Raw genomic sequence first — 22034 nt, forward strand, 5'->3', positions numbered from 1 at the left:
CTTTTGAGTGCAAAATCCATTATGACCGTTAATCACCTCATTCCTATCTAAATGGTTTTAAAAGCAGAGCTTTAAAAGAGTTCTTGCGTTACCATTCCTGTAAAATTCTGGACATGTAAACCACTCACTGACCTTTCCTTTGCTAGGGCTCAGATCTCAAGTGCTGATAGAGTGATGGCTTTGTATCCAAAATGATAAAGGTGAGTTATTCACCTCAACACAGCGATGCAGATGTGACAGTGGACAAGGATCAATGAGAAAATTGCATTGTTAGCAAAAGTATCAAAAATGAAAGACCTGCTATTTGGTGAGAATGTAACAGGAACCAACGTTAAAGGAGACAGACAGAGACTGGCATAAACAACATTTAGGACACAGGATAGGCATAATGAGCCTGGCATTGTTCTAAAACAGCATGCTGCATTCTGTGAGAGCATTTGGTCAGCAGTGCCAGCCTGTGAGAAGAGACACTTCTGCCGTGCAATTTGTCTAAACCAAGCAGGCATGACCGAAGAGCATGTGCAGTAGTTAAATGAGTTGGATCCTTGTGTCTTAAGGACACGGGGGTAAATGTCCACAGCCTTGGTCTCTATGGCGTTCCATGACTGGTTAGGTGTAACCACAAAACAGATTGATGGTTCAGGTGATGAAGCCAACAACAAGACACAGACAAAAACAGATCCTTTTGGAATGCATGCCACAATATAGTCTTGCTCATTTCATTATAGTGGGGCATTCTTCACAGTCAGTCACTGGCAAGAAGTTTGACTTCACATTGTCGACAGATCGGGCTTAGTGAATTTTGTTTCCCCAAACTGTGCAGACAGCTGAATGAGAATTTGTTTTTTTGGATTTACCAGACCCTAACACGGACTACTTGAACCGAGTGACATGCCACAGCTCTGCCTGCCAACAGCAGCCGATGTGGTAGCATAACCCTGTTGTCGTACAGCTAAAAAGGCCCTTCGAGTGCTGAGGCTCAAAGTTAATGAGTTGAATCTCTGCCCCCTGGCATGAAGCTAGTACTTCCTGCAGGCTGAGAGGAGATGAGGTTGGCCTGCTGTACTCTTCAAGAACATCGTCGTCTGTATGCAGAACAAAGTGACTCATGTATCCTGAAGTTCTTCTACTCGGTGGGGAAGATACTTGAGGAGAGGACAGGAGGAGACAAAAAATTAGGGACCAAACCCTTTCACTGTTAAATTGCAGGATGATGATGATGAGCCCAAAACAAACTAGAATTTTTCTTGCTTGGCTAAACAGGAGTAGTTAACTTAATGTCTTCCTGATAAATTGCAGCATTACTAATCTGGATGGATGATTGTAGAACCACTGCCACTGATGCTGGCAAGCCCCGTTTTTGAGCTGCCTGTTTATGTGCTTGCAGTCAGAACTGCATGGAAATTTTTACATCTGTAAATAATCAGACACAGGACATTATATTTAGGGGGTGAATGTTGAGTCATACTGCACAGACTGATCCTTTACATCAGTGGTTCCCCAATCTTTTTTTGTCTGAAGCACCTCCACAGCTCTGTCATATAAGCTCAGGTGCTGCTTAATTGACATCTCTGGTAATGTTACAAGGGTGTCAATTGGAATTGATTTTAACATCAACATCTTCCATAGTAAAGTCGATATTGTTGATATTTTTTCATTCAGTGGAACCTTGGAAGTTTGCAATCACCACTGAGGTGAAGTTGAATGGTTTAATCAGTTATTCAAACATTTATTCAATTCATTTATCCATCAGGCTACTTTTAGCTAACTATTTTAACAATTATCCATTGCTTTTAGCTAACTGTGTAACTGTGCTAACTATTTTCACACATTCTCAATCACAACACATAGGCTAATGTTTAAGTGTTAAAACTGGATAAAATCAAATCATAATTGCCATTTTTTCAAATTAGTTGAGCTACTCTACAGTATTTTCCTACAAGGAATCACTGCTTCACATCATTCTCTTAGATAAAACTGAGGACAATGAGGAGCTAACTGTAAGATATAGTGTACTGACAATCACACTTTGTATCCTTGAAGCATCTGGTATATTGTGTTTTACTAATGGTAAGAACTTACAGTACGTGTCTCGTTGTTATACTGATATGATAACACTCCTGGTGCTCTGAGGAGACAGGATTTGTGTTGTGACTTCCTACTGTGGTTTATCAGTGAGGATTCTTAGACTTCACTTTGAATGTTATCTTGACCCAGGCAGCCTGCCTCACATATCCAGAAATAATATACTGCTTTTATTAAATGCCCAGTCTGATCTAGTTCAGTTTTTCTTATGGAGAAAATGCATTTTGTATTTCCCCTCACAAAACCCTGCTTCAGCGTGGGCGCTATCGTGTTTACCTCAGATTTACCAAGACAATATAGTATGTTCTCAATAATGCACACACTGTGTTCCTGTTGATGCCGCACTGTGAAACCCTGTAAGTCGTTGTGGTGTTGATGTTGAGAGTGCAATTATGGTAAGAATGTGCGGAGATGTGCCTGGGCAGACTGTACTTGGCTGTTTGTCTTGGTGGTGGTCTGAGGCTGCTTAATAGTGGCGCTTTGGTACTGGAAGAACATTGAGCTTCTGGATTGATGAAATATCCCTGAGATCCAGCATCTGAGGGACTGAAATTCATTACATATGTCCCCAGTCTCCACAGTTTAACCCTGTGATCAAGCGCTGCCCCTTGATCACCCGTGGAGAGAAATACCACACAGAAGTGCTCTCCTGTTCTCCTGAGGGAGTTTGTTGTTGAGTGTGAGAGCCGCTAGACTCTTGAAAATAGATAAATAATGTTGGTAAGCCGCAGAGTTTAACTGAATTGAATTTAAAGGGGTCTTACGGCTTTTTGGTGAAGAGAAAGAGACATCTGCATCTCAGTCTAGCATGTGGTCTTTAGAGAGTTCATTACTTTTAGGGTTTACTGAGCCATAAGCTTTGGAAAGGATAAATAGCTGTTGATGTGTCATTAGAAATTAGCCTGCTGCGATGAAGTTATCTGAAGTGGGAAAGCTATGTGGTCATGTCAAGGTCTTGGGATGTTGGGTAGTCTAACCAGACAGCAGGTCCTGTTGTAGTGACTCATCAACTGGAAGTGAATTCCAATGTAAAATTAGCCCAATATGGACAAATTCCAGTCAAGTGTAGCACGTTGAACTGCTGGGAACATCGGTGTGCAAGAAGGCACGAAAGAGACAAAGGAGCTGGGTATTTCGATCTGCTTTCGGTCTGATAATGTGAAGCCACGATTTCTCAAAGCGAGTTTTTTGTTGAAACAGTCTAACAAATTTGACCTCTGACATGCCAAAACCCTTGCGTGAAAGAGATAAATTGGCTCTCTGTCACCTTGTTAACAGGCAAGAATCAATATCTGTCAACAAAAGACCTTAACCACAATACCGCGAACCTGCTGTGCCTCTATCACAGGTGGTAATAAGCACATCATATTTCAGCAACAGGCATGTGATCTAAAGTGACATGTTATTTTCTCCTTGCTTTTTTTTCCTGGATTGCAATCAATGTTTTTTTTTTTTTTGGTTTTTCAGAAATCACATGAACAAAATAATGAACAGTGTGTACGCCACGTGACGTGCTCATTATTTAAGGCAAGAACTTTCCATCCATCCATTTTTGCATCATACATTGTACATAGATGACTAACTGGAAAACAACCAGCTTTTATTGGACTATAAATGTGGTCACTAACAATTGTAAACAAATACAGGGATTCAGTCTGGGCTATAGTCTGGCAACATGTACTCTCCCCTGCAGCCCCCCACTGGTCTGTGCAGTCTGCACTCCGCGCCACTTCTTTCTTGTGTCTCACTCAGTGGGAGACGACTATATACTGAGTACAGCATGAGCAGGTCAGAGGTTAGGAACTCAGTGGTGCGGGACGTCTCTTCAAAGATACTTCTACAATCATGAGGCGGTGTGTGAGTGGCAGTTAGCAGCGGGCAGGCACACCAAGAGCATGTGAGTGCGAGGTGTGATCACTGTACGCTTGTGTCTCTTTATCCGCCAGACACCACTCTGCTGTGGGAAGTGCAACAAATCAGCGGTTAGATTTACTGACATTGCTACTGACGCCTGACTACTTCAGGACTCTGCGCTTTCTATGAATAACATGTTCTGACACGTTAACTTTGTAAAATCTGCTATAATTTTGCGTCTTTTGGTTATTTTGGGGCCTGCAGCTTTTATAGTGATTAACATGTCTCCTTGTATTGCATGTGCTTTGGATACAAATGTCAGCCAAATAACGTTCTATATGGTAACTCATGTGTGTAGTGTTAATGAATCGTTGATTTTGTATATGTAGACTATATTGTGTCAACAAAATTATGCTGAGATAATTACACTCTGGCGCTAACAAGACAGCTTGACAATTGAAAACACAGACACATGCAGATCCATGCTGGTTGTCAGCCAATGCTCATCAGAGGCAGCATGCTGTTATTAGGAATTAATACCACCGTAGTGGTCAGAGTCATGGCATGAGCAACACTCCTCTGGGGGAAAGCGCCTTCTCTCACTCTGCATGTGCCCAAGCCACAAGCATCCCTGAGTTACATAAGAGTCCTTTTTTGTGTAGGCGTAGACTTCCATGTGTCTTTTTGTCTCCAGACGGCCACTCAGGACAATGAAATGAGGTTCTAATATCCTGATAGGATTAGCCAGGGGAGAATCTGTCATCTTGATAAAGTGATAGAGGCGAGGCCTGATCTGTCTAAGTGTATTTCCAGGATTCTGAAATGAAAAATGTGCTCTGAAGGGAATGGGGCCGGGTGTTTGCCAGACTCATGCAGTCTTTTTCTGTTGTCAATGGATTATTCATGCAGCGAGGAAGGGACCTACATGAAAACTTAAGATGGACTGCAGTGAAGAACTAAAGTGACCAAATCCAGACATGGATTAAAAAAAAGCACAATTTATTCAAATGTAAAACAACTCTTGATGCCTTGTTTACAAAACACTGTTTAGTAAATGGCAAACTACACTTTCATTATATACATTCACACTAGATGATAAGCATATACAGTAATGGTCCTCTGATTGGATAAAACATTCTGGAACATCTCTGAAATAAGTGGATTTATCAATAGTCAGGGAGGAAAATGTGTATCATTTTTATCATCACTGCACTGTGGCGCAGCAGAAAGAGGTGCTTGTTTTAAGTTTAAAGTGCATTTCCTGAGTAGATTTATTTGAAGGATGATGGTCCTCAGAACCAGGCAGAGAAGCCATGCTTTTCCTTCACAACCCATATGCTGTCAATCACCTTACCATACTGGAAGACAGAAAAGGCTTTGTTATTACTTAAGCAATACTCTTTGTGCTTAACATGTATCATTTCACCTTTGCTTTGCGTGTGTGCCTGTGTTCCCACCTGATCATCAGAGACCTGCTCCAAATAAACATGGGTAGTGTTGACCACTTGCATGCGAGTGTAGCCGTAGTCTGTGCTGCGGAAAGCGCTCCACTCTTTGGGGTTTGGATTGAACCTGTCAGTCCTCTCTCTGCAGCCCTGCAGAGGAATGAGCAGTTACTAAATTGAATCTGTTAGCGATGAACCTCATGTCTTTCTTATATTCTGTCCACAAAGCCCTGTGTGACATTTACAACTGTTGTTGTGCCTCGGTGTGAGTCTGGCTGCCTTTCGATAGGCTGATGACTAATCCCTCTGTGGCTGGATGACAAAGCATGCCCTGCGCTGCTCGCTACCACATCAGAAAACACTTAACCAGAGGAACAGCTGGTACTAAACTCCTGTGGCAGACCAGCTGCCGCACACACAGGCCTATGTATAATACATAACATTGTTTTTGTTGATGTTGCTGTCAATTCATGCATTGATCTCTGTGGGAAAACGTTAACAGTGATGCAGTGATGAGAAAGTACTTACAGCAGAGCCTGTGATAATGTGAACAGGAGCTCTGGGGTTCACGTAAGGCTGCTCTTTGCTCCCATTGTACACCTAAAGAGAAAAGCACAGTGAGTCTCTCTCTGATTCAAAACAGAGGCTAAAAAGACATAAAGAGTGCTGTGAATTCGATAATATAATAGCTGACCTTGTCACCATAGACAGGCCAAAGCCTCTCATATGTGTGCTCATGCGCCCATAGCTCCAGATCCACTCCTGTGAAAGTGATGATAGTCAGCAACCTTCCATAGAAAAAATAACTGCCCAAACAGCTCAACGAAACACTTCTTGCTGTGTAATCTAGTTTTCCTCAGATCCTCTGCCCATTTAATTTTGAAATTTCTCAGCAATCAACAAAAGCTTAGGATCAGAGCAACCAAAACTTTCAATGTTCCACCACAAGTTAAATAATTAAATGCAACAAACAAAGGTCTAAGAAATGTAATACAGGAAAAACATTTGGGAAAGAGCTGGTGGGATATCAGCCAGACCAAAAGCCTGCTTTTTTACTAAAGGATGTTTGGATTGCTGCACTCGCTGCAACTGTTAAGACATTAGTCTGTCTGAGCGTGCAAATTTGTGATCTTAAACACCCATTAGCAGCACACAGCTGGTTGTCGAATAGGGTGCATACCATAGCTGTAAAATAGATCCTCTAGACCAGGAGCTGGTGGTTTAGTGTCATTCCGTCCCCGTCGTACCTGAGATATAACAGAGAGGAACAATGACGGCGTGATTTGGTATCAATGTCCGAAACACTACCTGCTACCTGAAACACTACCTGGTAGAGACCCATTACGCCCATGCCAGCCTCTCTCCAAACACTGCCAAGTGCTGAGAGGAGCTATTCTAACTGGAAACTATTTGGTCAAAATTACAGTGATTATGAGAGCATACCGTACCCAATGTGCTTATGGGCTGTGATGTGGACTGGCCAGCATGCAACATGCTTGACACGTCTGCTACCAGGGCCAATTAAAGTGTCAGGGAGTGCAACAGGAAATAAAGCTTATAAATACCTTTATATGATAGAATAAAACTTTTAACAATACAAACGTGCTGTTCTTTACATAACCAAGGACACAGCGCAGAATAAACAATGAGTCCTTTAATAGTAATTTATGTAATGTTTAAGGATATTATATAATTCTCTAGCTTTGCTGAATTAAATAAAATCACATCAGGTATGTAGTCATATTACCAAAATGGTGATAATTACGCTTTGCTAATAAAATGTCTGCCCTCAAGAATTCCAAGGGGTGTGAGTGGCACCATCCTCCTTCACTCAATGAGGACTGTAGAGCTTCCCTTGACTTAGTCTCCATCTACATAAGATTACCTGTCAGTATGAGTTTGACACAGACTTCCCACCAAAATAAAATCAATAGTTTTGGTTCATATGTACATTAGGCAAAGACTATGAACTCATAGATGGGATTCTGTGCTCTACACTTACATAGGAGTCAAACCCGGTACAGTCATCCTGGTCATCGTCGGAGCAGTACATGGGTCTGTGTCCCATGGTGATAATCCATGGACGCACTGCTCTGTTCTCTGGCTTGTTGGCCTCCTAGATCAGGAGATGGACACGCATATGTAAATGTGTGCCAGATTAAGAAAGGGAAACAGAGGTTAATTCAATTTTACTTGAGACAGAATGACAAATCAGTAGATTTATAATGGAGAAAAAGAGAATGGAACTACTTTGAAAGATAGTATTGTGCTGAAATGGAAGTTTAGAGAAAGGCAGAGAGCAAGCGTGGGAACAAAGGAGAGCATTTAGTCATCGTGAATGTGTAATTGGTGTAGTCATTAACCTCCAGGTCTTTCTTCAGCCACTCATACTGCTTGAAGAGGAGCTCCAGGCCGTAGTCGAGATAGAAATAAACCTCAGTGGAGAGTGAGATGATGTGCGCTGACCCCAGGTTCCAGCTGCGGACACACATCATTAAAATCATGCACAGCCTCGACCCAGTAGAGGAAGCAAGAGAGCAAGAGCAGGCTTCACTTTAACCTCCGGATTGTGTGAAAAACACTCCAAAATGCATGCATGCATTGCTGGCATGTTGATGTTGACCGCAGATGATTCATTTTAATGAATTAACACACATTTGTTTCTCTCAATCATTTCAACCCACGTGGGATTTGGGGGTGTACTTTTAACTTAATGTGAGAAGACATGGAGCAAAAAGATCTTACAGTAATAAGAATGCTTACATGGGACGTTAAAAAAAAAAAAAAAAAAGGCATGTGTTCTGTACATGTGTGCTGTATGTTTCCAGTAGCAGTTGAGGGATTTCCGATTGCCTCTACGGTGTCCTCTCTTCCTCCCCTTGTTCATAACCGCGCACATGAGCGAAGGGCTCTCAGCCAGCAGGCCTGTCTGGGTCTGGGCCCAGGGACTGAGGAGTGGGCAGCTGGCCTGTGGACTAACAGGGTATTATCTTACTGTCTGAGAGAAGGAAGTCTGAAGTGGGCTATGAGTCACCTAGTCAGATGTATAGCTCCTTTGTGTAGTTCCCTTGTTCCTAAGATAGGAGAGGCCAACTAAACTAAGAGTAAGGAGCGATGCTATCCTCTGCTCCCAGTTTCTCTGGGCTGCCCCTTACAGCTCATTAATGCTTGCCTGAAACTGAGTAGGAGGTTTGGTACAAGTTCACATGATACTCTCATGGGGCCTCTGTTGGAAAATAATTGATTTTTCCTTTCTAGCTTTGTGCGTACAGCTAGCATCCACTTCTTGCATGAAATGTTCTTTTACTGACCACAACTGCTTGTGGTTCTTTCACCTGCTTAAGCCCGTCAAAGTTCATCTCGACTAAAGCAACTAATATCGTGTTCTTTTCCCTTACCTGTACCACAGGCTCTCAGTCTGGCCTGGCATACTGAAGCGATTCCTGTAGTTGGAGAAGTTGCTGTGAACAGAAGATCGTGAGAAATGTAATTAGATGGAGTGATCATACAGTGTACGCTCCTTGAATATCTAACAAACAGCAATTAACGCCACAGACTGCCGCTCTCTCTTATTTTGCGGTGCCTACAGCACAGCTCTGCAAGACCTGCAATCCATTCAGAATACAGTCAAGATAATTCCAAGCTTCGCTATACAATGTGACTACACTTTTATTTTAAGGCTGACTTCTTAAAATAACTGTATTTTATGTCCATTTTCAGTTTTCACTTGGCAGACAACGCAGGGCGGTATATCATTGGATAAAGATGACCATCAAACTGTGGTGTTGACATCTGCTTCTAACCTCTAAAAAAAATGTAGCCATCCCTAGATATTCTGAGAAACCATACACTTTGCTGTAGCCAGGCTATCAATGGCCGCCCCTCCAAATTAAAGGCTGTAGAAAAACATGGATGTAGCCTCTGTGACATCACCCTATAGGTTTTTAAGAGGATGTTTTGAAGCTTAGAATCTTGGTCAGTTTCTGAAGCCAGATAATCAAAATTTGGGCGATGCGGGGGAGACCTGGGTGGAGCTGAGATCGGATGAGCAAGTAGGAGCCACCATGGCTGAGTGTACTACACCTGTCAATCAAGAAAAGAGGCCTCTAAATGCACCCTTCTTTAAACCTTTGACAAGAAGACTGTAATTTTAGATCCAGCAGCCATTAGAGGAGTCACATTTAAAGGCACTTCCACAGTGGTTTTAGCATTGAGTTGTGGTGGTTCCTACTTGATCCAGATATAGTAGGGTGCTTACCTAGATCAATCCACCACTACACTTACTGTATATATCATCACTACCACAATCGCCACCACTGATTTCTAGACACAGACACATCCTCCAAAAACTCGGCATCAGCTGAAAGAGCACCATCACATTAAACCAGTCATGTCCAAATATTACAATGGGTGCACCATGCAAAGAGGGAAAAACTCTTTCATGGAAAGCTCTCCTTGACGCCAATCCGCCAGTCTCTTTTCACAGCTTTTTAATTGTCTGCAGAATGAAAGCAGGAGCCAGTCTTCTCAACGGGCCATTAACTAAGCGAGGTGATGGGAATGATTGTTTTCTTGTCTTACGTAAGGCTACATTCTGGACAGCAGCCGGGGCAGGGTGGGACAGTTCAGATCCCTCCACTGACTGGGTTAATGTTGGATTAGGGGTAACTAGAGAACAGCAGGGTCAGAGGTCAAAGGTCATGAACAGGGACACAAAAGGAGGATCGCAGAGACCTTCACCAATGCTGAATAAGTCTAAAAGTAATGAGACCTGAGCTTTCTGTGGACACCTACATCAGGTTTAAAGGGCCAAGATCAGTATGATAATCAGTAAAAGGTCAGTTTGTGAGCTGTGATCAGTCAGCAAAGAGAAAACTGTTTGATTCAAAATCTCTTTGTATCTAATTTGACTATTTTATTTTACTATTACCCCAAATCAACACAAGCTTCAACAGTTTATAGCTAAAACTTCAAAATTTCATGTTTAAGTCTTGATTATAAAAAATACTTGAAACCAGTATCTAAGCATTCACAACAGTGCATCAAATGGAGTTGGTATATCCTAACTGAAGGGCAAAATTCATTCGAGTTAAACGAGGGCCAATGGGGTGTGATCTGCTCCTGTGGAAACCAATTAAGTTCTGGAGTTCTAAGTCATGGCACTGAACCAGGAACAGTCAGAAGATGGGTTTATACTCCCACCTTGTGGCTAGGAAGGGAACCGCCAAACATCTAGGGGCATCTGGGAAGGCATTTCTAGTTAGTAGCAATAAACAATCAATTTTCATTTAGTGAAATAATACACATAGTCTCTCAGAATCCAAACACAGTGATATAACCAGGCTTACCCTGAGGAAAAGGATTTTGCCTGTAGAAATAAAATCAACCACAGGCTTTAAAGTATTTCGTTTTGTGGCTCAGCTGTGGAAAATCTGATTGAGTACAAATATGATAAGCTTATATTTGTGTCATTAAGCTGCACTGAGATGTTCCAATGTAACATGTGAGTCATCCTCTGTAACCCAAAGCATGCTTGTTTCCACGTGTGTTTGCTTTTCCACTAAAACAAAGTTGAGATAGGCATCTGGTGGATGTCAACTTCAATGTGAAAAGCCTGACTCTTAAACTGACCCAACAAGATTTTCCCTCCTCATCAAATCTTCCTTTTCATCATCTGATGAGCTTAATCCAAGCAGTTGGAGAAATTAAAGTCGTCAAGAATCATATCACTAACTCCCATCACAGGACATTGTTTCAAACGGCGACAATAACTGCCCAGTTCCCCTGAGGACCTGATGAACCATACGTTGTGCTTGGTGAACAAAGACAGTCTTGATTGGGGCCTTAGCATCTTCTGTGGACCCGCTGTTCTCATACTGCTGGAATGCTGACTGAAAACTTTTGTGGTCAGCACAGTTTCAATTGCCTCTTACCCATTAGGTTTTGAGGTTGGAAAGAGAGAGGAACAGAGTAGTATAGTGAGAGGGGAGCACAACAGACGGCAAGGAAGAAAGGCAGCAGCCAGCCGTTGGGAATATTTGGATTCTTAACAACACCGCAGAACAAAACACACATTTAGGTATAGGAGAGGGAGGGAGGAACTGGATTTCTGGTTATGTAATGCAGCGAGCTGGTTCTTGATATCAGTTTCTTATGTCAGGATGCAATGCCAAAGAAAAGAGACTACTGTTAGCAGCTCCTTAATGAAGACCAGGCAGTAGTCACATTACACATGGCAAGGCCAGACAAGGACTGTCTGTACAGTAAAGCAAGTAAATATTATGGTACAGGATCAGGCACCAAGTCTTTTAAAATGCATAAACACACACAACCAAGACCCGCAGATGTTCTTGGAATTCGACACACACACAGTAGCTGCTGATCCTCAGGATAAAAAGCATATGAAGGCTGCTGAAAATCTTCCATCGTCTTTAATAAAATTCTATGGAACTGAAATTGTAATTTACCTCGAAATCTACTGAAAACATATTGTATTATATTACAAGATATTTATCTAAAGGAAAGATAAAAGCAATAATATAATATGTAATACAGTATGTCATAACATCTATGCAAAGACCCTGCACGTACAGCTGGACTCTAGGCTGCTATGATTTGTTCAGGCTTTAACACATGATTATGTCCATAATCAATAAATCTGGCTTTTATTGATTAACTGATAACTTTTTGTCTGTAAATAAAATTAAATAAACTAGTCAAACATACATAATCATACAAACTGTCCGACAATGAGAAACAGCAAATTTGAGAAGCTAGAACCTGCCAATGTTCAGGATATAGCTTGAAAAAATTACTCAAGTGCTTAATCAATTATCAAATTAATTTTCAGATGATAGACTAATCGATAAATCGACTAATTGTTTCTAATTAGTTTTACCACTATTGAGTCTCTGCATTGTTCTCTCCCCCCTGTTTAGTCTCTTCGTCCACAAGGTTTCCAGGACTTAAATGTGAACAACACATTCAGTGACGATGAGTCAAAACGCAGACAGTTCCCATCACCACAGCCTGACGCTGGGAACTGAAAAACAGATAGCGAGCTGATGATTCCCAGTCAGATAAATGTTTGTTTTGGAAAGGGATTGCCTTGTTTAGATGTTGGTGGTTCCTGATGCCGCTCCAGCCTTTACAGACCAAAATAGTTCCCATCTGTTCAAATGGTACAGTGAGGACTTTTCAGCAGACCAACGTGTTTTCTAGCAGAAAAACTGCTGACCAGAGAGGGATTTTTTTTTTTTTTTTTTTTTTTTTTTGAAAAACATGCACATTCACACTTTACTTTAAACATAAAGGAAAACATTGGCTAATAGAAAGCAGAAGACAAACAAAAGACAAAAGACAGCTTTCATTTGACTCACTGACCACTAAATGTCATCACACTTAAAAGAAAGATTTCTTTACAGAGTGTGTGTCTATTACACCCAAAGAGTACAAATGTCACAGTAAGAAAATAGACATTTATTGAGTACCACCTACTATGTAGCTTCGTGGTTGCCTGGACAGGTCATGTAGGGCACGTAGGCTGCTATGGACTGGATCTGCCTCATGAACTCATCCCCAATCCTGGCATTGTCCTGGAACATATGTCATTTAGCTGTTAAACATGACACCAAAGATTTTCCCGTTAGACAACAATGTTTCATTTTACTCCTTTTACTGACACTTAGCCAAATTATCTTTAACAACTGACTCAGTCCATTTTCCAGAGAAGTGCAGGAATGTTTCATCAGCCTACCAAACAAACCTCATTGAAACCAGAAGTGACTTTTTTAAAACACTGCGGTTCATGGCTGTCCTGACGGCTTTTACCTGCCACAGCCATTAATGACCTTTCAGACAAAATTCCCTTTCTCTGTTTTTCTATTTATAATAGGAGTGAAGCCGCAGGATGTACTTCTACATTCCAGCTGAAAGCACAGCTTGGTTATTAATTTTTGCAGGAGTCTGCTGATTGCATTTAGCATTCTCTCCATATTAAAAAAAGGGCACTAATAATGCAGGAACTCGTTTCAGGAAAAATGATATTAGCATCCAAGACAAGGTTATGTCCGCTAAATATCACAGATGACAGCTGGGAGGTTTTCAGATGAGCAAATATGTTATTGGGTCTTAAGATTTGAGGTTTTGAATGGCATTATTTTTATTCATGAAATACTTGGGCGACATGAACCGGACTCTCATCTTTCACCGCAGGCTTAAGGCATTTCGCAGTAATGCTAATCATAAGCTGTGTGTCTCAACCACAGCTGAGTGCCTTTTATATGCACTGCTAATAAACAGTGATGAGCCTTGAGAAGGGGACAGTGGTGAAAGGTAAAGTGGCTTATCTCATCTGTCGTTGTGGAATTAGTGGAATATCAGAGTGGCTTTAAGAGTATAAACTACTGATGAAAGAAATTTGCTGTCTGATTTTAACTGAGCTCAGGTATCATCAGAGTTTATGAAATTAGGATGACGGAGGAGTAAAATACCTCATGCATGTCGTAGGCAAAGTCCCCTGTAAAACAAAAACAAAAAATATATAGATTTAGCTAGAAATATTGTTTTTTTTCCTAAGTTTGAATTTATAGCATCAGACTTAAAGGATCAGTTTCCATTTTAGAGAGTATGCTAGATGAGTTAGATGAGAAGAGCATGTACGGTTAATGTGCAGCTAGGGCCAGCAGGCAGTTAAATTAGCTTAGCATAAAGACTGGAAACAGCTAGCCTGTCTCTGCCTGTACTGTTGGAACTAATGAATTGCTGAGCTTTTGAGGTGTTGCTAGGCACAGAGCCATGCTAGCTGTTCCCCTACAGTCTTCATGTTAAGCTAAACAAATCATCTGCTGGCAAAGGCCTCATGTTTAGCATACAGACATGAGTGTGGCATCAGTCTCCTCATACAACACTCAGCAAGAAAGTGATTAACCCAAAAAGGTCAAAATATTCCATTAATAAGTGACTAGGACTACAGTTAGCCTGAAACCAAAGTGTGATCGTGCTTTGTGAGGCAGCCACACAATTATACTCTGTAAACACATAAAGTGGATGTAACACAAGTTTGTGTTCGATTTGTTTTCTAGCATGAATCTGAGACAGGGACCAAAAGCTAGAGAGCCTGAGATTCTGTCAGATTTTTTGGCAAACAAAATTTGGCATAACACAGACCTATATTCTGTTTAGTTTCTACTTTCCACCTACTAATATTTTCAACTCTGAAACTATGGAGCAAGCAAGTGACCGACATCCAACACAGGTTGTTCAAAAGCAAAAATTACAAATGACAAATGGGTATTATTATACTGATTACAGCAATTACTATCTTGATAAATTACCTCTTCATCAGACATTTCTGTTGGATCTCACTTACTTGATTTGATTTATGTTAATACAATCTGTTGTGAGCTGTGCCAAGTATCTGTGGATGACTAATGCCTTGGACTCTCACTGACAAAAACTTAAATGTCTCTTCCACTGACTTTGCAGTGCAGAATGTTGCAGTGTTTGTGCAAGTGTGGAGCTTACCTATGTGCAGGATAACGTCATACATGCCAAGCTGTGTATCTTTTTGTAATCGAGCCAGAGACTGAGGGTTTTCATTGCCCAGGTCACCATACAGAGCAAACCTTGGATTGAAACCGGTGCTGTCGTTCAGAGCAATGAAGGAGAACACATCACTCCAGCCCACATCGCTGCCACAGTGGTAAACTGAAAGAACATAGGAGAGATATTAATCTTTACATGTCATATGGTGAGACAGTCTGACAAAGAGAAAGTCAGTAATAATAAAACCCAACCCACCATAAGCAGCAGCAGGCTTGAGTTCTATGAGAGTGACTCTGTGGATGTACATCTTCCTTTTCTCCTCTCCTGAGTCCACGAACAGAGTAGCGTTACCTCTGGTGGTCATCTCAAAGAGCCGACCCCCCAGAAGGCCATACTCCACCTTGCTCTCTGTCTTATTGAAGGTGGTCCAGGTTACTACCATGGAACCTGGCACTCCTGTGAAGAAAAGTTCACAGGTGTTGGAAATGTGATGCAGATTGATCTGACAGAACTACTGGATTCACTTACCGGTGCAAATGTGAAAGCCAATAGATGCTGACATTGCACAAGAGTGTTGCTTTTGATCTTGCCGCTGGCAAGATTCTAAGTTAAGCTGACGACTGGCCAGGTACTCAATTCATCAAGACATCAACTCATTAAATGACTACCACATGTTTCACCTTCATAGGGAAAAAACAAATATATATTTCTGTTGTACTGACTCTGCGCATCAGGGTAACATAAGCTATATATGTGGCAGTTTAAACAGTGATCTGGTGCATTTGACCTACAGTAAATGACTTACAGAGAGTGGACAAGTAGTGTTTACATGCAGCAGGACTCTTTAGCAGAACATGCTTCTGTTGCTGGGAGTAAACCTTAATGTTTCATTGAGGACCTCAGCCTTTAATTAAGCTACATTACATGAAACTCACAGGCTTTTTAATATCAAGATAACTGAAAGTGAAATGGACCTTTTAGTGAACTTGTTGCAGAGCCACGTACCAGTAAAAGTACCGGTGCTTTTAGTCATTATATCATTGAGTGATCTGTACAAAACATCTGCAAATCTGCAATCCATATGACCTGGACACTGGCTTGTATTGGTATGGGGAAAATAGCTTCCCTAATTGAAAACACACGAAGCCGATACAAAACGATCAAGTACTTACCTGTATAGGAGAGATGCACCTGCTCTGGCTGGGTCCAAATGGGAGGAACACCAAGCACCAACAGGGGTGCAAGGCTTAACAAGGCACAAGCAGCATGAACAGGCACCATTTTGGCACTGTACAGCAGAAACAAGAGGCTGGTTAAAGTAGCAACACAACACACACCCAGATAATAAAATTGTTTGCCACTGCAATCACATGATCTTTAAAGCTCTCATTCCAAAAACTATATGACACTGAGGGGATTCATATAAAACAAAGCGGATGAATATATTTTCTCTTTTAAGCCTTCCAATAACTTACCCAAGTTAGCAAGTTCACACTGCTCCGTGGCAGCAACACACAAACACACACAGACTGTATTTTGGTCTTTGATGAGGAAGTGGACATCAGTCAACCTGCAGTCACCCTGAATGATGAAACTGCAGAACCAAAACAGCAGAGTCAGCGAGAACTGCACGGAAAGAGATGATGTGTCAATAAAAGCAGCTGATGTTGTTTTTCATTGTGCATTCAGGGAAGTACTTCTGTGAAAGTGAGCTCAAGTACAGCAGAGGTTAGCCCACAAGCCACAGCTTGCCTCGAATCAATAAAGTGCTAAGGCAAACAGCTGATATCATATGCCTCACTGATCAGGATAAGGGCAGTATAAGGGCCATGGGTCACGACGCATATGCAAATTTGATCTAAAACCATCCCAGATATTATTACTGATAAGTTATGGTTACTGAAGACGTCAGTGAGATCAGGTGACTGGGAGCATGGTTTAAAAACACTGGCGTGGACTACCCCTTTAACGAATCTGCACCACAAGTATCTCAAAGGTCGCTAGAGGGTGCACATTGGACAAACTGCATTATGAATAAGATGCTTTATTCTCTGATATTGGGCGGTATTAGCCTGAGTCAGTTGGAAGTGTCTGTTAGCTAAGCTATCTGGCAGTCGCTTCAAATAAGGAAAGGGAAGGTTTAGCTCTAGTATCTCCGCTTAGAAAAGGGAAAACCAGGTGAGTGCGACAGAGACACCATTCAGGATAGGTTATCAAGTTGTCAAATGTAACGCAGCTGAAGAATATCCTTACGTTAAGTATTTTATAGATCACAGGATGTAACGTCAAACCTGTTTTAATTTCGTTAGCTGTTAGCTGATTGACTCAATTACTTGTTATTAACAGGTAAATTATAGCACGTTATGCTATACCGTGACACAATAAAAAGCCGTTTATTTTGTCTTTGAACGACACTTAGAGTTTAATGACACGGAATACGGTTTTTCGAAAAGCGTAACAGCCTTTCTGACCCGAATAAGTAAGCTAAATGTTAAATTAATAGCTTAAAACACTCACAACACAACTCAGCTGTCTGGCCCGGAAAGCAGTTACTGACTACGTCATTGTGCAGAAGGACAACAATGCCCACGTGGATTATGGGAAATTGTGTTTTATTATGTTTAGCCTGGAGAGCCTGTATGGACTGGAAAATAAAAACTTTATTCTCTTTTATTTCATATTTTTCCACCGTGTGTGTGTTTGTGTTTTAGGTATAGTAATTTGCTGTAACTGAGTCTCTCTTTTTGTTTAGGTATAATGGACTCCAACTGTGAGGATGGAGACTATCAAAATCTTGAGCATGCCTTCCACCATGATGCAGCCCAGTACAGAGTGACCTACCCTCGTGGGGGAAACACGAAAGAGGTGACCTCGGTATCTCCTTTTAAAATACAAATCTATTTCCATAAGCTGGACCTCTTTTGCTGCTTATCATAGTGTTATCACCATGCAAACTGTATTTTTCTATGCAGGTGGATTATGATAAAAATGAGGAGTCCAACAAAAAGAGGTAAGTTGTGCATCTTTTGTGTTTACTACAGCAATTGCATTATGTTTTTTCTCATTTCCCTCAAAACATTTTACCCTACCCAGGTATCCAGTGAGTCGCTCTGGTAACAACCCAGGCAGAGTGAAGCGGGTGGTGTCCTGTAAGAGGAAGACCCATCATCTGATGGTGGCTCGGAGGAAGCAGCTCGGGTCTGGGAGGAATTATGATGCTGCAAACAAGGAGAATGAGATGAACTGCTTACAGGACATGCAACAGGAGATATTTGACATGGACCCTTGGGAGTTCCCACTAAATGTCAACAATAACCACAAGGCTGGCAGAACAGGTCCTGAACAAAGCGACTACTCTACACTCACTGAGGTCAGGAATACTATCATGGCTCAGACTATATCTCTGTTCCTTTTGCTGTGGCTCTTTTTATGAATTTGTGTTTCTCTGAAATGCTTAATCTGTCTGAACCGATCCATATTTTTCAGCTCACAAGGGATCATAAAACAATGACTGATGTGCTCTTTGGAAGAAATCTCAGACTGAAAGTAGCTTTAACACTGTGGCAGAGAAATGTTGGAGAGCTACTGACATACTTTCTGAGGTACTTAGTGTTGGTTGGTTGCAAACATGTGCCACGCAATATGTGTGATAGAATTTCAAAGGTGTCGTTACATCACTGTCTTTGTACAGAATCCAAGACACTGGTGCGTTTGTTGATTTTCTGCCCCTGATAAGCAAAAGGTAAGCATTGTATTTTGCAAGAGACTGAGTAACACAGCCTACAAGCGAAGTACATGTCATTTAAATCTAATTCTCCTGACAGCATTGACAAGGACTCGACAGAGATTACCATTGGCTGTTGTGTTGACCTCTTTCCTTTAATCAAAAAAGTCCTCGCCAGTCCATACGAAGAGTGAGTATCCCTGCTTGAATGAACCAGAACGATCACAAAATAAAATACATAAGGCACATAGAAGGATTTACAGGATGTATAGTAACAGGATAATGCAGAAACGGAAATAAATGATGTCATTTATACTTACAGGTATCTTGTTGTTGGTTTAAACTGGATCAATTCAGTTTTGAAAAAGTGGTGGGAGGAACTAAATGCAAGTGGCTACAGTGGATCATCTAAACCTCTGTTAGATAAGTAAGTTCTTTTTGAGATGTGCAATACTTCATACAGATAAATGCTGTGTATATATATCCAACTCAAATTGTCTTATCAAAGCATTAAAAACCCATACAGCATCACTTAATATTATACAATATTTTACAATTGTAGATCAAACTGTTGTGATAAAGTTTTTTTGTTTTGTTTTTTGTTTTTTTTACTTTGTTGAAGGAATTTCCAGGTCTATAATCAGCAGTTATTGGAGTTATGGCATCAGGAGCCTTCACTGAAATCTGCTCCAGGAGCTGCAGGAGACATGGCAAAGGTCAGTGCTGTACGTATGAATACAGGGTTACCACTGTTATCGTTGACTTTGAATGTTCTTACACTGTTCATACTGTACAAAAAACCTGTTGGTCTTACTTTCCCTTTTTCCCTTAGGCCATTGATTCCTTTCTGTCCCAACTCACCTGACAGCAATGAAGAGCCAGATAACAGATCTTTCTCTGGTAACAGTGCCCTCAAATATTTCAAAAGTATCCTTGGTGGAAAGTGTAGATAGGACCTGCTACTCTGTTTTTAGATTGCACTGTATATTGTCTGTAGAGATTGGTGTATTTTGATCAGTTAAATACTGAGAGTGTGCAATATGAAATTAACTATGTGGCAAATTTGACATATTATTATACAGTTTAAGTTATGTCACAGAAATGTGGATGCTTTGATGGCTGTAACAATAAACACAAGAATTTTGTTTCATTGATATGTTGTTTGTGTGTATCTCATTTAATTGCCCCAATGATGATAAATAAAGTTTGTATTTTGAATTTTAAAGTTTGTGGTTATAATCTTTTTGTGTGTTTAACTTCTTTTGTGGGAAGAGACATAACTGATACATTTCTGTTAATTAATAAAAACACTTTAACACGACACGGTATTTAACCTGAAGTTTTAGTGCAGTTTATCACCAGCACCAAATTTCAGTTGAATCCCTACGGTTCAGCTTCACTTGGACTTCAGCCTCACTCAGTCTTAAAGTGATTTGAGTGAAGCAGATATATGGGTTTACATAGCTCATATCTCTCAATTTACATGCAGGTTTATCTGACTTGAAACAGATAAGTGGAGGGTTGGTGTCTGTCATTGTGATGTGAACCTGAGGCTGAAGTCCAGACGTGATTGGGCAGGAGAGGCTGTGTGAAAGGGCCAGCAATTCAGTGAACTCTGAATCTGTGCTCAGCAGTCGACAGTCTTGTTTGCACTCTCGTGCTTTTCATTCAGTCAGACGAGACTAATATAGTAGGAGCGTTGGAGAAGATTCAGGTATAGAGAACAATATATTTCTGTCACCTCATTACAAGGGCCTCTACTGAAGGTAAGCACACTGACCTTAAAGATTTCAGATGCCTTCAATCTTTTTTTTTTTCTTTCTTGGGTGCAGTATTGTTGTGTGTTCTTCATTAAGTTCACAGAATTCAATAAGAAGCTTTCATTAACTAAACCCACAGGAACAGGAAAGTGAAGGATGAAGTGTTTGAGATGCTGGCTGCCAGCAGTGGCCTTGCTGTTGCTTAGTGTGGCTGGAGTTAACATGGAGCATCTCCAAGCTGAAAACCTGAATCTGCTTCCTCCACACGAGCATAACTTGGTCCTGAACCGTGGAATGAGAGGTATTATTTGCTTGTGTCGACTTTCACTTTCAGTTTGACTTGTCTCTGTGTCGGTCTGTCTCAATGATGTGTGTTTGTTTGAAGTTATTGGGGAATGAAAGGCACTTCTAACTTAGTGGTAGTAGTAGTACGGTGTGTATTTGGTATGAAACAGCCCTGTGATTGCTTTGAAATGCTGAATTAACTTTATCTCAGATTATCTGTGCGGATTCTTCTGTGGGTGTGGGTCAAATTCCAGCCTGTAGACCCAAACTGCACAGTGACTCATTATGAGGTGATTTGTGTATCTTAGTTAGATAGTTTGTCAGACAGTTGTAATACTCTGGCAATTGATCAAGGTTTTACCATGTTTACATGGAAAATATTGAGAAACAGTGATGGTATGCTGTTAAAGTCACTGTAATGTCTAGTTCTTGCATGTGCATTGCTGTTTACCACAGTGTAGCTTTTGACACTGAAGACATAGGTTGAAATTATTCACTTTTTTGCCTAGAGTTAAATAGGAAGCTAGAGACCACTCTTTCCCTTTATTAATTCACAGTTATGACTGTTAATGTTTATGTTGCCCAACAGTGCTGCCCAGAGACTGTCATGAAATGCTGATGACCTCTTCAGGCCAGGCCAGAGATGGAGTGTACCTGATACAACCAGGTGACTCCCCCATCGTAGCCTACTGTGCCATGCAAGAAGGAGGATGGACTGTTGTTCAGCATATCACTGTTAACAGCAGCGTGGATTTTGATCGTACCTGGGCTGAGTACAAGCATGGCTTTGGGGATGTCACTGGGGATCACTGGCTCGGGAATGAATACCTTCATCAGCTCACCTGTGGTCCTGGGCGCTATAAACTAGGAGTAAAACTAGTGGACCCAGACGCCATCACCAAGATGGGGGAGTATGATCCCGTTCTAGTGGAGGATGAAGCATCAGCATACAGGCTGAGGCTGGGCTTGTTCCAGGGCACAGCTTTGGATGCTCTGACCCTGGACACAGAGAACTACCTGCATGACAACCAGAAATTCACCACTAAAGACAGAGACAACGACAACTACTTCCAAAACTGTGCCAAGCTGGAGTTTCAGGGGGTGCCTGGAGGAGGTTGGTGGTACGATGCTTGTGCTGGTGCCAATCTAAATCGCAGGAACGTCATCTATTGGCAGAAGGACTGCAACAAGGAGCGACTGTGCAAGTATTCATGGATGATGGTGAGACCTACAGACACAGTCAAACTGATTCAAAGCAGAGACTGCCAGAAAGATGAGCTATAAGGACACATTTTTTGAGCATTTGTGATAAATGTTAGAGGTTCAGCCTTTTTT

The 22034-nt window shown here is 41.2% G+C and overlaps 3 protein-coding genes across 6 annotated transcripts in view; 2 read left to right on the forward strand and 1 right to left on the reverse strand.

The window, feature by feature from the left end:
• Positions 1–19879, forward strand: part of LOC111663209 (KATNB1-like protein 1) — a 28361-nt gene extending 8482 nt beyond the window's left edge. For 2 of the 4 annotated variants that reach the window (XM_023417315.2, XM_087176918.1), the window contains exons 3-11: positions 17683–17795; positions 17903–17940; positions 18024–18300; positions 18417–18532; positions 18622–18672; positions 18755–18844; positions 18977–19081; positions 19277–19379; positions 19487–19879. In XM_023417315.2, the coding sequence (XP_023273083.1) occupies positions 17688–17795; positions 17903–17940; positions 18024–18300; positions 18417–18532; positions 18622–18672; positions 18755–18844; positions 18977–19081; positions 19277–19379; positions 19487–19519 (921 nt within the window). In that variant the 5' untranslated portion in view covers positions 17683–17687 and the 3' untranslated portion in view covers positions 19520–19879. Of the gene's footprint in view, positions 1–16897; positions 17109–17682; positions 17796–17902; positions 17941–18023; positions 18301–18416; positions 18533–18621; positions 18673–18754; positions 18845–18976; positions 19082–19276; positions 19380–19486 lie in introns of those variants that run through there. The other 2 variants (XM_023417314.2, XM_087176919.1) reach the window with 2 other exon arrangements.
• acp7 (acid phosphatase 7, tartrate resistant (putative)) lies at positions 4922–17515 on the reverse strand. The gene is made up of 15 exons (XM_023417313.2): positions 17448–17515; positions 16406–16524; positions 16103–16218; positions 15186–15386; positions 14910–15092; positions 13877–13902; positions 12882–12979; positions 8783–8845; positions 7748–7862; positions 7387–7500; positions 6565–6631; positions 6079–6146; positions 5913–5984; positions 5397–5534; positions 4922–5297 (listed from the first exon to the last, which is right to left on the reverse strand). The coding sequence occupies exons 3-15, from the start codon at positions 16209–16211 to the stop codon at positions 5232–5234; spliced, it is 1320 nt and encodes a 439-aa protein (XP_023273081.1). The 5' UTR covers positions 16212–16218; positions 16406–16524; positions 17448–17515; the 3' UTR covers positions 4922–5231.
• Positions 19880–20234: 355 nt separating the features above from the next.
• Positions 20235–21989, forward strand: LOC111663116 (fibrinogen-like protein 1-like protein). Its single transcript, XM_023417186.2, has 3 exons — positions 20235–20420; positions 20554–20715; positions 21289–21989. The coding sequence occupies exons 2-3, from the start codon at positions 20571–20573 to the stop codon at positions 21981–21983; spliced, it is 840 nt and encodes a 279-aa protein (XP_023272954.1). The 5' UTR covers positions 20235–20420; positions 20554–20570; the 3' UTR covers positions 21984–21989.
• Positions 21990–22034: the final 45 nt, after the last annotated feature.

Source organism: Seriola lalandi, unplaced genomic scaffold (genome assembly GCF_002814215.2).
Source record: "Seriola lalandi dorsalis isolate HSWRI2012SDOR001 ecotype SW California unplaced genomic scaffold, Sedor1 jcf7180002054573, whole genome shotgun sequence".
NCBI classification, from domain to species: domain Eukaryota; kingdom Metazoa; phylum Chordata; class Actinopteri; order Carangiformes; family Carangidae; genus Seriola; species Seriola lalandi.